The 14238-nt window shown below is 37.8% G+C and overlaps 1 protein-coding gene across 1 annotated transcript in view; it reads left to right on the forward strand.

Moving 5' to 3' along the window:
• Positions 1 to 14238, forward strand: part of LOC120534319 (thioredoxin reductase 1, cytoplasmic-like) — a 125613-nt gene that overhangs the window by 96697 nt on the left and 14678 nt on the right. Inside the window, exon 14 of the mRNA XM_039761822.1 lies at positions 1005 to 1139. Within this exon, the coding sequence (XP_039617756.1) occupies positions 1005 to 1139 (135 nt within the window). The remainder of the gene's footprint in view (positions 1 to 1004; positions 1140 to 14238) is intronic.

A 14238-nucleotide genomic window follows, 5' to 3' on the forward strand; every position in this document is an offset into this window, starting at 1 on the left:
CAACTTAGAAGCTGTGATGTCTGGAAACACTCAGGCCATTTGTACGACACAAAGTCTAAGCTCCCTGTTGATCTGCATTTTTCCTTTAACTCTTTTGAAAATGGATGATAAATAGTGGCCAAAAAAAGCAAATAATTTATACAGCTGAAGGCTGTGTATCCATTTATTTGCAATAGTCAAACAGCATCTCCATATTTCCACAATCTTGGGTTTAAATCCCAGCTCAAGTAGTGTCTTTGTGGAATGTGCTCATTCCCATCGTATTGTTTTACCCTTTTATCTATAGACTCCAGTTTTGCTTCCACATCCAAAAAATGTTTATGCCAGTTTAAGTGAAATTGGCACAGTATGAGTGAGTTTGGGTGCAAGTTTGAGTGTGGCCTGTGATGGACAAGTGGCCAATACTGCTACAGCCTCCAGCTCCCCATGACCCTGAATTGAATTGAGAAGGCTCAATAATGGATGAGCAATAGGCCATCATCTCATGTAAATAAGGCAAGTGTTTGGAGGTATTAACTGTGCGATACTGCGCCAAATCATTTGCTCAATTTCACCTTTCTTCTTTTATGATTCAGTAGAGTTGATACTAGGCTAATTTATGATGGTCCTTGACAGTGCTTTTTTATTTTAATGTAGGGTCCTTGTATTTAATATTACTGTTTATTCTGCCTGTCTTTCTTTGACAAAGATTTATGTATGGTCTTCCTTTCTAAATTTATGTGTTCAACGCCTTGTTTGCAGCTTTAAGTATGCTGAAATACATGCACTCAGAACATCCTCTTTGCACTTCCGTAGCGGCTTTTATTATCTTACTGAGCCAAAAGCAGTATTATCATTATTAGTAGAAAAAATAGTTTTACCTGGAAGCTATAACAATAAATATCACACATACAGTAAAGGTTACTTGCATTCTGCATGTCTGCTACTCCTAAATGTTATTTGGCCTTATAAACAGACTGGTTTGGATTAAACCTATTAATCTGCTTTCATTTTTTTGTTTTCAGGACAGAATTGTAGGTTTTCATATCCTGGGACCAAATGCTGGTGAAATAACTCAGGGCTTTGCAGTTGCAATGAAATGTGGGATGACGAAGGTTCAGCTTGATGACACCATTGGCATCCACCCTGTGTGTGCTGAGGTCTGTATACAGTGTTCATGGGTATGATGCTCTTAAAAACACCTGTTTGTTTTACTATTTACTGTATTCATTTTATTATGTCAGATGGAATCTGGTATAGAGTCATCATATTTCTTTTTCTTTCTTTAAAATAATCAAGTGTAACCTCTATTTTCAAATATCATAAACCTGAATTAATGAAAAAGTTAAGAAATAATAAAGATAAAATGCAAACCCTTGTCAACCCCTCTTGGGCCCACCTTCTCTTGTTTCAGACACCCTTTTTATGTCCATGCCTCCTTTCTTCTGTCTTGACTGCCTTTCCCCTGCAGCTGAACTCTTGCATCAACCATCTTCCTAGAGCTAAACAGACCTTGACAGGGTAGAGATCAGCTATACCCCATCCTGGGGTTCTTTATAGACTTCTCCTCAAATGCTTGGCTTCCTTTTGAAGAACAGAACAACCATAGCTGCGCACATGCTGCATGTCTTTATATGAATCAGTAGTAATGACCACCACCACCATTACAAGTTCTTCTTTCTCTGTTTGCCCTCTTTTCTAACAGCACATACAATTTAGAGCCAGTGTCCTGTAGCGGCAGGATGCTTCTGCTATTAGTGTGATGACCCAAACTTGTCAGATATTTTAATTTCAATCTCTAAACTGCTCTTTCCAGAAACACACTCTCTTGAAGTGCTCATGCATATGGTGACACCAACCTGTATGCATTGTTTGATTCCAAAGGACACAAGTGTACTAATAAATGTCAAATTCCTTTTGTTTATGGTATTGCTTCTTATTTATGGCCAAAAAATTATATTGCTGTATTAATTGAAAAGTCTTTTTATAGTTTTTATTTTTCCGATTTTCAATAATTGTGTCTTTATAAATTTTGATGTTAGATGGCTTAATAAAGCTTAATCAACAACCAGAAGTGGCAGAATATATATGTACATATACATATTCTTTATTGATATATATATATATATATATATATATATATATATATATATATATATATATATATATATATATATATATATCTCAATAAAGATCCAATGATCAGACCATCTTATCTAGTTTAGGGGTGCAATGATCCGACAATGGCACCAGTGCTGGAAGTAACTTGAATGGTGTGGCAGTTGAACAGAGGGCCCACATACACTTGTATGGAATATGGAATGAAAGAGTACTTGGAGAAACAACAACAACAACAACAACATTTATTTATATAGCACATTTTCATACAAAACAAATGTAGCTCAAAGTGCTTTACAAAATGAAGAATAGAAAAATAGAAGACACAATAAAAAATAAAAATAAGTCAACATTAATTAACATAGAATAAGTAAGGTCCGATGGCCAGGGTGGACAGAAAAACAAACAAAAAAACTCCAGAGGCTGGAGAAAAAAAATCTCTACGGATTCCAGACCAGGAGACCGCCCAGTCCCCTCTGGGCAATCTACCTAACATAAGTCAAACAGTCCTCTTTGGATTAGGGTTCTCACAGAAGGACTTGATGATGATGGTCACGTAGACTTCTGGCTTTTAATCCATTCATTATTGTTGGTGAATCATGAAGCTTTGAGTAGGTGGTAGTGGCGCAGGCCGCCACCACAAAGAAACCGGAAAAAGAAACAGAAGAGAGAGTTGGGGTCAGTACGGATTTTGGAGCCACCATGAATAGTTATTATGATGAATTGAACATACAGAGTGTCAGTATTAAGTTAAAGTGAAGTTATAAAAAGGCCATGTTAAAGTAATATGTTTTCAGCAGTGTTTTAAAGTGCTCTACTGTATTAGCCTGGTGAATTCCTATTGGCAGGCTATTCCAGATTTTAGGTGCATAACAGCAGAAGGCCGCCTCACCACTTCTTTTAAGTTTAGCTTTTGGAATTCTAAGGAGACACTCATTTGAAAACCCCACATCGAAATGAGGAGAGGTTTGCAGCCAGGTCTTTGGGGCTATTTAGAAAATAGCGCTAACCACTAAGCCACAATGCTGCCCAGGTCCAATTTCAGTATCATTTTCATTATCGATAAATAAGAATATTCCGACCATCAGTTACCTGATGATCCAGTTGTCACCCAATGGCTAATCAGAAGAAATCATTGATTTCTTATGCAGCATTTATTTCAATTACTGGTTTCTGTTGTGGCATTAGTGCTTTTTCCTAATCTGTATAACATTGACATTGACAATTTGAGACACTCTCAACAAGATGCCAATCCTGGAGTGACACTCAGATACACTACAAATATAGCAATGAAGGGTTTATTGTAGGGCAACATAGATAGATAGATAGACAGACTGACTGACTGACTGACTAAATGACCAACCAACCCTTGGCGTATATACTGGAGGCTAGCAAACATTATCACATTACATATAAAAAGAGTGATTGGACTAATCAAAGTAACTGTAAGCTAGTAAGCTTAATGTGAAGGTACAGTTATGTGAAAAAGTAAGTATATAATATTTGAATGTGATGATTTTATATAGCACGGATCGGAAATCAGCAGTTCTTAGCATTGCACCACGCAAGCTGTCGTATCAACCGCCTACTGTAACTTGCTTTATTTTTTCTTCACCTATAGTCTAGAATAAAAGTGCACTTGTTTTGTATTCTTGTACACCAACATATGTTCCTGTGTTTGAGCGACACGGGCATGCTCAAAAAAATAGACGTGTAATGCCACGAAAAGTGCACGCAGGCACTTCAGTTCGCAAGCATTGGTAAGAGAATGCAGTCACAAGTACGCTGCACAGCTACAGCGCATCTTTATGTAAAAAAAAACAGCATTCTCAGATGGGGGGTAGGGAAGGATCCTGAACACGACTGAGACTGAGAATGAAAAGTGAATAAAAAAAAAAAACAAACCTTTACAAGTATCATAAATTACATTGGCTGTTACACACTGAAATGAAATGCATGTTTTTATTCTAAAATATTAAGAATAAGAGCAGTTTACTTCTCAAAACTGAACCAATCGGGATCGAACTCATGACGTTTTGTATACCAGTTAGCAGCTGATTCCATTACACTACCGTGGCAGCTGTAGTAAATATGTGTCAATATGGCATGCTAAGGTGGCTTTTTTCTGCAGTTATATTTTTGAATACAAGCATACTTGTTCTGTTATATTTGTACCTTTTGTGAAAGTGTTTGATATTTGGACTTCAGGCTTCATACATTATATAGTTTATGCTTACATTTTGTCATTTACTACTACAATATGAAAAACGTTTCTGTTTTAAAAATGTATTTACACGGATTACTGTAGAAACGGAACACACGTGAAATGCGTGTGTTCCAAATAATGATCTATTATTTCCACTCTAAAACTCCCCTTCACTCCCAGATAATCAATCAAGACATGAGCTGGGAGAAGTTTGTGCACGTTCTAAGTCGGTGGGGGGATGGAATAGCCGGCTGATTTTTATCAGCACATTTAGATGACAAAAGACGCTGGTGGAGAGCTGTGAACGATTTTAAGAAGCGATTTAAGGTGGGACGGAATTACGAGTTTTTTCGTAGGCTCTGGTAATTCTAGTGTTAAATGTTTTTTTTTTTAACATATGTGGATATATCAATATTTGATTTTCATTTAAGCAGTATCTTTAAATAAAGCTGATGTAATTTAAAAAAAGAAACAATGAAAATTTGACTTTGTAATAATTCATTTATTCATGAAAAAATGAACAGATATGCCATTTCCATCTGTGGTAAAGGTACTGTAAGCATACCTTTGGCTGTAATGCCTGGTATTACCGTCTTTTGCAGAGACATTTCCAGTAACTGTTTAGCAGTCTCTAAGATCTGCTTGCAGAAAGTTTTTCCCACTCCTTAATACAGATTTTTTTTTCAGCTCTGAGATGTTTGAGGAGTCCTGTTTCAGATCCCCTCACAGTATCTCAATGGGATTCAGATCTTGGCTTTGACTTGGCAATTCAAGAACCATCCATCTCTTTTTTCAGCCATTCTTTGGTGGATGTGCTGGTTTGTTTAGGGTCCATTGTCATGTTAAAAGTCTCCTTTTTGTTGAGCTTCAATCTTCTGACAGATGGTCTCACATTATCCTCAAGTATCCTCTGGTACAATGAAGAATTCATAGTGGATTCTATGATGGTGAACTGCCAGGATCCTGACACAGTAAAGCAATTCTAAACAAATAATATTTACACCATAATACTTTACAGTTGGTGTCAGGTTCTTCTGGTCAAATGCTGTCTTTGGTTTTCACCAAACTTGTCTATGGGTAATGTGGCTAAATAGCTATATCTTTGAATCGTCTGTCCAGGGCACATTGTTCTAGAAGTCCTTTTGTTTGCCTCGGTGTTCATCGTTAGCAAACTTTGGTTTTGCCCTGTGTGGACACTAGAAGGCACTGTTGCCCCTCAAACCCAACACAACAAGCACAGGGCACAAGCTAAATGCACAAAGATGTTATTTATTAAGAGAAAACTCTCCCCGATCGATTGTTTCCTACCACCACAGCCACAAGTAATTAGTTGGCATAGCACACAACTATTGTTCTTTCTCTGTCTCTTTCTCTTCCACTCCTCCCAGCAAGCTTCATCCACCTTCCACCTGACTCTGACTCATTCCTGTGAGGTTGGTCCAGTCCGCTTTATATTGGCCAACCAGGAAAGTGCTTCTGCTCTTCTACCTACATGGTCTACAAGCACTTCCGGGTTAGGCGGAAACTTTATGCCACATGGCTCTTCCACAGCACCCCGTGGCAGCACCCACAGTACCCAACAGAGCTGACATATAGAATTTCAAGTCCCATGGGGCTCTGTGGCAATGTGGGGCACTGCAGTAATCCAGTGGAGCTGCCATCTAGCATTTTGGGGGATGCCTACCCCCAGCCCTCCATTTCTTGGGCATCCTGGCCAGTTGGGCTTCCGGCCATCTCTTACACCTGTTATTTATGCTCTATTTCTTCCATATGGATCTAATTTGTGCAGCCACTTTTAAATGGTAGACTCATGCACTTTGACATCATCAGACACAGTCTACCTGTAGGTCCATTGATGAAATCCTGAGGTGCTTAGACACTTCTCTCAGCTCCTTGTGTTCTGCTCTCAGGCCTGGCAGTTGGCAGTTGTTTGAAATTTCCACTTGTAGAGGATCTTCCTGACTGGTTGTGGAGTGGTTGATTACCAGTTGTTTGTAGATTTTTAAAATCCCCTCCCCGACTTATAGCCATCTAAAACCTTCTTTCTGAAGGCCTTAGAAAGCTCCTTTGATCTTGGCATGGTGATGACACATAATTCAACAACAGTGAACAAACAAAACTAAATATCTGGGGCTTAAATAAAACAGGTTCGGACCAGATTATCTGTAATGATGTTCCAATCATTTGATTTTAATTTTAGGAATTTCAGGCAGTGATGAAGATCAAGGTGTATTTACTTTTTCTAAATGCACAATTTGCATTTATGCTTATTTATATTATTAAATTGAGTACAAAATGTAAATATGGCATAATGTTTGTTGTATTATATCATTATCTACAGATATTGTTTAAATGAAGATCAAATTTTGATCTGTTCACAAGCAGTATGTTATAAAAAACACATTTCTTGTGGTCTATTTACTTTTTTGTATGACTATCAATTAATGGAGGCAGTTATTAAGAAAATGTTTGAGCAGCATATGTCTGAAATAGACTAATACACTGGAATTCTATGAGGAAGCAACAAAGGCAAGCGATAAGAGATTCATATGATATTATTTCACTTGATTTTCATCACTTTTCACTAAAAAAGGCACGGTGCATAATTGGGAGCAAAATGGTCTCAAATGAAGGAAGCATAGGGTTTTGGGGAGTAGGATTTAGGTGATGTTTAAAGTGGTGTCCATTAAGGATCAGTGCAGAGACTGCTGCTCTTTTTAATGTATATAAACAACCTAGAAAAGAATATAATCAATCAGCTGCTTAAGTTTGCAGATATTACCAAACTAGGTGGAAGGGCAGTTAATGTAGAATCATCTAAATTATTATGGAGGGACTTGGACGGCATACAAGCTTAGCCAGATATGAGGCAGTTGAAATTGAATGTAAATAAATGCAAGGTGCTAACACATAGGAATGCACAATGGGACGTTTGACATGTGAAAGCACACTTTACAAGAAGTGCCTAGGAGTCATAGTGGACTCACCACTATCTACATCAAGGCAGTGTGCAGAAGCAATCAACCAGGCTAACAGAATGTTAGATTATACAGTATATTAAGATGTGTGGCATTTCTGACCTATAGTTACACAGATCTGCCCAATCAACTTTTTTTGTATAAAGGTATAATATTTGCTATTTTCCAGTCCTTAGGAATTTCCCAAGTACACAATAACTTTCTATAAACAGGGTATATGCATGCATTCATTTCTATAAGCAATCAAGGATAAATATTACCTGGTCCTGGTGATTTATTAGATTTCAGCCTGTTTAATCTGAGCAGTACTTCTCCCTGTACAGTTTCCAAATCACTAAGTACTTCCTTAATAGTTCCTGTTACTTTTGAGAAGTTATTAACATCTTTACCATTTCAAGTTCAACAAAATGTTAATTCAAAGTCTTCGCTATTTGATTGTTTGTATATTCTAACTCACCTTTACAGCTCTTAATACTCTTCAACCTCTCCTTTACCGTTCTTGTACTGCTATGATATTGAAAGAATCCCTCTGGGTCAACGTTTATCTTTTTTTCAATATCTGCCTCCAATGTTTTTAGCCTGCCTAATATCCTTTTTTAGTCATTGCTCGCATGCTCTCATATGCCCTTCAGTAGCGATGAAGTTACTATTCTTATATGCCTTGTATGCCTCCATAATTTCTTTTTTAGATCCTTGCTCATTCCACCACAGGATTGACTCTAAATTTAAGTATAAACGTGTCTTGCATTACATCTAAAACGACTTTAAAAGTGACCCACTCTTAGCTGTCCCCACACCTAAGGTTATCCCAATTTATCTTAATTAGTCTTTGCTGCATCTGTTCAGAATTACCCCTACTCACATAAAACTTTTTTTTTTTTGAGTATGCACTGTATTATCATGGTGTGAGTGGATCTCACTAAATTCTTAATTAGATTGGTCTACTCTTGTATCCTAAACTTCACACATATAGAAAGATGCACAGACAGACCCTATCAATTTAAGCATTGAATATGAGTGATGTCTGTACTTCAGTACTTCACCCAGGGGCTAACTGGCTTCAGTGCAAACAGTACACAGGTGTTTCTGGGTATATCCCAGACCGAAATGCTACATTGGTTGGCAAGAATATCTTAGACGCATCCTTACCTTTTACCCCGGAGTTATCAGAACCACAGTCCAGATCAGCAAGGTCCTGAAAATGGTTGAAAGCCTCAAACTCTGGGGTTGGTGACCCTGAACAGTGCATACCTCTTGCCTCATGCTGACGTCTGTCTGACACTCACCACCTTTTACCTCTCTGGTCTGGAGTCTCAACGCATGGCACTTGAGGAGTGCACACTTAATCCTTAAAGGACCCCTGGGCAAGATCTGCCAGTTTCTTATTACAAAACAGGCTAGCCACATCCTCTTAATATTCAGGGACCCTCAAATTGAGGTGCCAGCTCCCGCAGATGTAAGAATCCTGGAAGTGGACTTCACCGAAAATTCTAACATTATACTGGAATTATATTGTACTTATAAATTATATATGAATTATTCATGAGTTGAACACACTACAGTACCTGTTGAATACTTACTGGCCCTCTCTTAGCCCCTGTATTAACTGTTTAAGTCACGCTTACTACTAAATGCTTTCTTCTCTTTGCTACTGACTCATTTTAAGATGCCTGCTGAAAGTCTTTTTACAGTATGTCTCACTAGACTTTCCCATTAGCCTGCCTGTTAGAAATTCTCTTAGTCGGTTTCTCTTTTTTCCAACCCAGTGCAACTATAAATATTAGAAAACTGTTGAACACCCTGTCTTTTTAATGTGCTCTTTATTCTTAACTATGCCTTGTGGCTTGCACACAATGTACTCAAGTTAACTAGTAATCTTTTACTTCCTTCCTTGCTGGTAAACCCTCTGCTTATTTAGGAGGAAAATAACGCTTTTTTTTTTTTATTTTTTGAGAAAAACATAATTAAAAAAACACAATTTTAAAAATAAAAATAAATTAACAAACAGTAAAGACTCACTAATGTGCTTCTCTTGCAGTCTTGTATGTATGTTATCATTTAGTTGACGCTCTGAACCGGCCAACTGTATTTAATTTGAAAAGCCACAGGGGTGCGGTGCTCAAACATAAAGAATGCTGGTAGTCACCTCCAGTTCACTGTCTGGTGGTCGTTCTGAGTGTCAACTGGATAATAACATGCATACAAGATCACTCCCTACCCTACCCAGAATGGGGTGGGTTAGGGCTAATTACACCCTACAGTATTTTAAGTCGATCAATGAGAAACGCATACTAAGTGTCATTAAAACTGATCAAGCCGTTCGGACGTGATGCTGGAACATACATACATACACACATTGACCTTTATATTCTGTATATATATATATATATATATATATATATACAGTATATATATATATATATATATATATATATATATATATATATATATATATATATGAAGGCATTCGTAGTCTGAATCACAATCTGATTGTATGGGTGGTTACCTACCAGGTAACGCTTGTGGTTGGTCAGCAAGTCGGCTAACATCCGCCACGGTGCCCTCTTTCAGTTGCGAGAAGCAGATCATAGAATGGTTGAAACAGTTTTACTGTCAAATAATGTAAAGAGTCTGCGACACATGTTTCGCCCTAATTCTGGGCTCATCAGGCGTACACACTCACTGCACCCCCTCTCAGGAACTGAACCTCGGACGTCAACCACAAGCGTTACCTGGTAGGTAACCACCCATACAATCAGATTGTGATTCAGACTATGAATGCCTTGAATGTAATTTCCCCGATCTACATACAGAAAAGTAAACGAACCACATGCCGTGGCGAAACATGTGTCACGTACTCTGCATTATTTGACAGTAAAACTATTTCAACCACATATATATATTATATTATATTGCCTCGCAGTTAGGAGACCTGGGTTCACTTCCCGGGTCCTTCCTGCGTGGAGTTTGCATGTTTTCTTCACGTGTCTGCATGGGTTTCCTCCGGGCGTTCCGGTTTCCTCCCACAGTCCAAAGACATGCCGGTTAGGTGGATTGGTGATCCTAAATTGGCCCTAGTGTGTGCTTGGTGTGTGAGGGTGTTTGTGTGTGTCCTGCGGTGGGTTGGCACCCTGCCCAGGATTGGTTCCTGCCTTGTGCCCTGTGTTGACTGGGATTGGCTCCAGCAGACCCCCGTGACCCTGTGTTCGGATTCAGCGGGTTGGAAAATGGATGGATATATTATATATATATTATATACTGATATATTATATATATATATATTATATATATGTATATATTATATTATATATATATTATATATATATATATATATTATATATATATATATATATATATATATATATATATATATATATATATATATACATACTAACTGTGTAAGCCAGCACAGGATCCTAGAAAGTATTGAAATCATCAGAACTACTCTGGGCATCTCACTGCTATGAGGATTTGTGTTGCCGACGTGCTTGCATCATTTGTGCATTAGCAGCTAAGCGATTGTCTTTCTTAGTAGGTTTCCTTTTGCCGGTGTGCTGGCCTCACTTGCATATCCTCGGGACTGGAGCCCTCACCCCAACTCTACGTCTCACTTCCGGGCTGGACAGACACACATTTGCACGTGTACAACTCTATTTAATTTCAAAAGTAACAGGGGTGCGTTGGTGCTCAAACATAAAGAATGCTGGCAGTCACCTCCAGTTCACCCTCTGCTGGTCGTTCTGAGTGTCAACTGGATGATAACATGCATACAAGACCGTGAGATCAGGAGGGGGTGGGTTAGGGCTGATTTCACCCTACAGTATTTTTAGTCAAACAATGAGACACGTGTAAAAAGTTTCATGAAAATCTCTCCAGACGTTCAGAAGTGATGCTGGAACATACATACATACATACACACATTGACTTTTATATATATATATAGATTAACTAACACAAAGCTGGCTAATTATTTACATGTTGGCATGCTGCTGAGCTATGCAGGACACAAACACCCCATCAGTCACAATGCCTGGATAGATGAAAAAAATGCAAAAAAAAAGAACTCTAATGGGGCAAAATAAGCAGAAAAAAGTATGATGTGGATAATTTTTTGGCATTCAAAATTATGTTTTTGGAGCAATTGCTGTCTTTTTTGCTGTGGTTTTCACCCACAGATACAGTATATGGATGGAAGCTCGTCATATTCTTGTATGTCTAATCTCTGATTACTGTTTGATCACACCTGTTACCAAAGAGGTAACAGTTGTGTTCTTCTTCCACATAGACCTCATTTCCTGAAAGACAACAAGCTGGACTGCCGAATCTCCAAATCAAAAGAGCCACCCTGTTTCCTGTTAGCTTTGAAAGAGATCCATATTGCAGGAGCTGGCTGTTTTACAGCCCCCTTCTGTGGTCCATAGTCAGGCAATTTCATCCAAGTATTCACACCTGCGGCTCCTGATACACAATTTGCATAACAGCTTGGTGGGCCAGGCTGTATTTTGGCATATCTCTATGATAATTTATTCCCCATATTTATAACGCTCTATGAAGTATCAAAGGTTTTTTTTGTGCTGTGAACAGAATCCCACACTTTGAAAATTTCTTTGAGGTACTGTTGAGCTGGTTATTTTTCATGCCAAGAAATAATGGAAAAAGTATGTTTATTTTTCTAAAGTGCACTGTGAATTATTACATATTATATTGCAAATTGTTTTGTGCTTTGCAATTAGTGCTGTTTATGAATAATCCCTTATATAAAATAAGAGATTATTATCTTTTATAGTTGTATTATTATTGATATTACTTTTCATTCATAAATGATCAACTGTGTACATGTTGCGTATGCCCTGTGATTCTGTGGCCTCTCATAGGCCCACAGCAGGTTGACACACAGATGCAAACTGTACTGTAGTAGCCAGCATATTAGGATGAATGTAGGTGAAGCTGGATGGGTGATTGACAGCAAAATGTCACAAGCTACACTGAGCTCTACATTCCACAAACCCCTGGAACATTTGCGTTACAGTTTACAAGTCCAGGAAGGTTCAAGAAGACAGGCAGAGACTGCTAGATAAATAGAGCCTTACACAAGATAAGGATGGTCTACAAAACATCTTTATGAGAGGCAATGTATGGTAAGGGGTGCCTTAAAATTATTAAGTCATTCATTCTCAGACATTGCCTCCAACCTCTCACTGACTTCTTACTCCAATGTAGGACAAATGCTTATCTTAGTGAGACTTCCAGTGCAATTCCTAGGGGTAATTCTGAGGCACTTGATAAATGTGGGCCCAGCTCTCCACTGCCCTTGAAAATGTCGGCTTGGACTCTCTGACACATATTAGATATTCAGCCTTTTCGTCTTCTTGCTCTAGACTGATGGATGTGGATGTGGCTGACACTTCACGGCTGGTAGATGATTTTAATAATTAATGCCAGTCAGTCTTAGAATCTATTGCACCTTTAAGAATTACGGTCAAGGGCAGAACGTTCAAAGCCTGCATGAATTAGTGAGTATATTTGGGTTTCAAAACAAAAATGTAGGAGAGCTAAAAGAGCTTGAAATGCCACAAAATTAATTGCACATCCTGTACTTTTAAAAGATCTTTTGATTGGCTGTTACGACAACCAAGGCAGCATATGTCACGGAACTTATTAACAATAAGAAGCAAAATCCTAGTCTGTTATATGAAACTATTAACAGTCTTGTCAACCCTGTTCCACAAACAGATGCATCAAGCAATATCACTTATGAACAGTTTTTAACTTTTTTATTTTTACCAGGTAATTAAATAAACCAAGGGCTTCAATTGTGCATCCCCGGTATCATAATGAGGTATAGTGTGCAGAGAGGTTGCTAATGAGTGCATTTAGATCTGTTTCCGAGCAGGAGCCCACTGGAGTAATCCATCAGCTTAAACCAGCCGCATGTTCTGTGGACGTCATACCTACTAGACGGCTTAAAGACATTTTCTTTTATTGATTTTAAATAGTTCTCTGACCAACTGGTGTGGTTCCTAATTATTTTTAAAATGCTATGGTACAGCCCTTGATCAAGAAACCAATTCTGGATCAGTCAGACCTTAATAATTATATAATTATTTAATAATAAATAATATCCATCCATCCATTATCCAACCCACTATATCCTAACTACAGGGTCACGGGGGTCCGCAGGAGCCCATCCCAGCCAACACAGGGTGCAACGCAGGAAACAAACCCTTGGCAGGGTGCCAACCCAATGCAGCAGATAAATAATATATAATTTAAATATAAAGTTATTAATAAATAATATATAATTAATAATTCAGCCAATATCCAAACTCCCACTTTATGCAAACTATTGTAAAAAAGTGGAAGGCCCACAGCTGCTTGAAGTGGTTGAATACAATAACGTTTTTTAGAAATTCCAATCAGAATTTAAAGTGAAACATAATACATAAATGGCCCTTCCTGGGTTAAAATAGTCTTCTAATAAACGAGGGGAATGTGTCTGATTTAGTTCTTTTGGATTTAAGTGTTGCTGTTAACACTATTGATCATGCTGTCATGAACAATCGATTAAAACAGTGGGTTGGAGTATCAGGAGTAGCACTCGATTGGTTTTCCTTTTATTTGTTCACTAGAACATTTATAGTGGTTAGTAGAAGAAAGGTTTCTTTATCTTCTATGCTTACTTGTGGAGTTCCTCAAGACTCCATTTAAAGTCCAATTTCATTTTATACATCCTTCTACTTGGATATGTAATTCATAAACATAATATTAACTTTCATTGTAATTCTGATGACTCATAACTTTAATTGTTTATGAATCAGAATAATGTTTCTAATTTGTTGATTCTCAAAATCTGTTCAGACGATATTAGAAATTGAATGTCTTATAATGTTCTTCAGCTAAATTCTGAAAACACAAGATTTTATTAATTGGCCAACGATGAAATACATTTTCAGTAAA

The sequence above is a fragment of the Polypterus senegalus genome, chromosome 8 (genome assembly GCF_016835505.1).
Source record: "Polypterus senegalus isolate Bchr_013 chromosome 8, ASM1683550v1, whole genome shotgun sequence".
NCBI lineage: Eukaryota > Metazoa > Chordata > Cladistia > Polypteriformes > Polypteridae > Polypterus > Polypterus senegalus.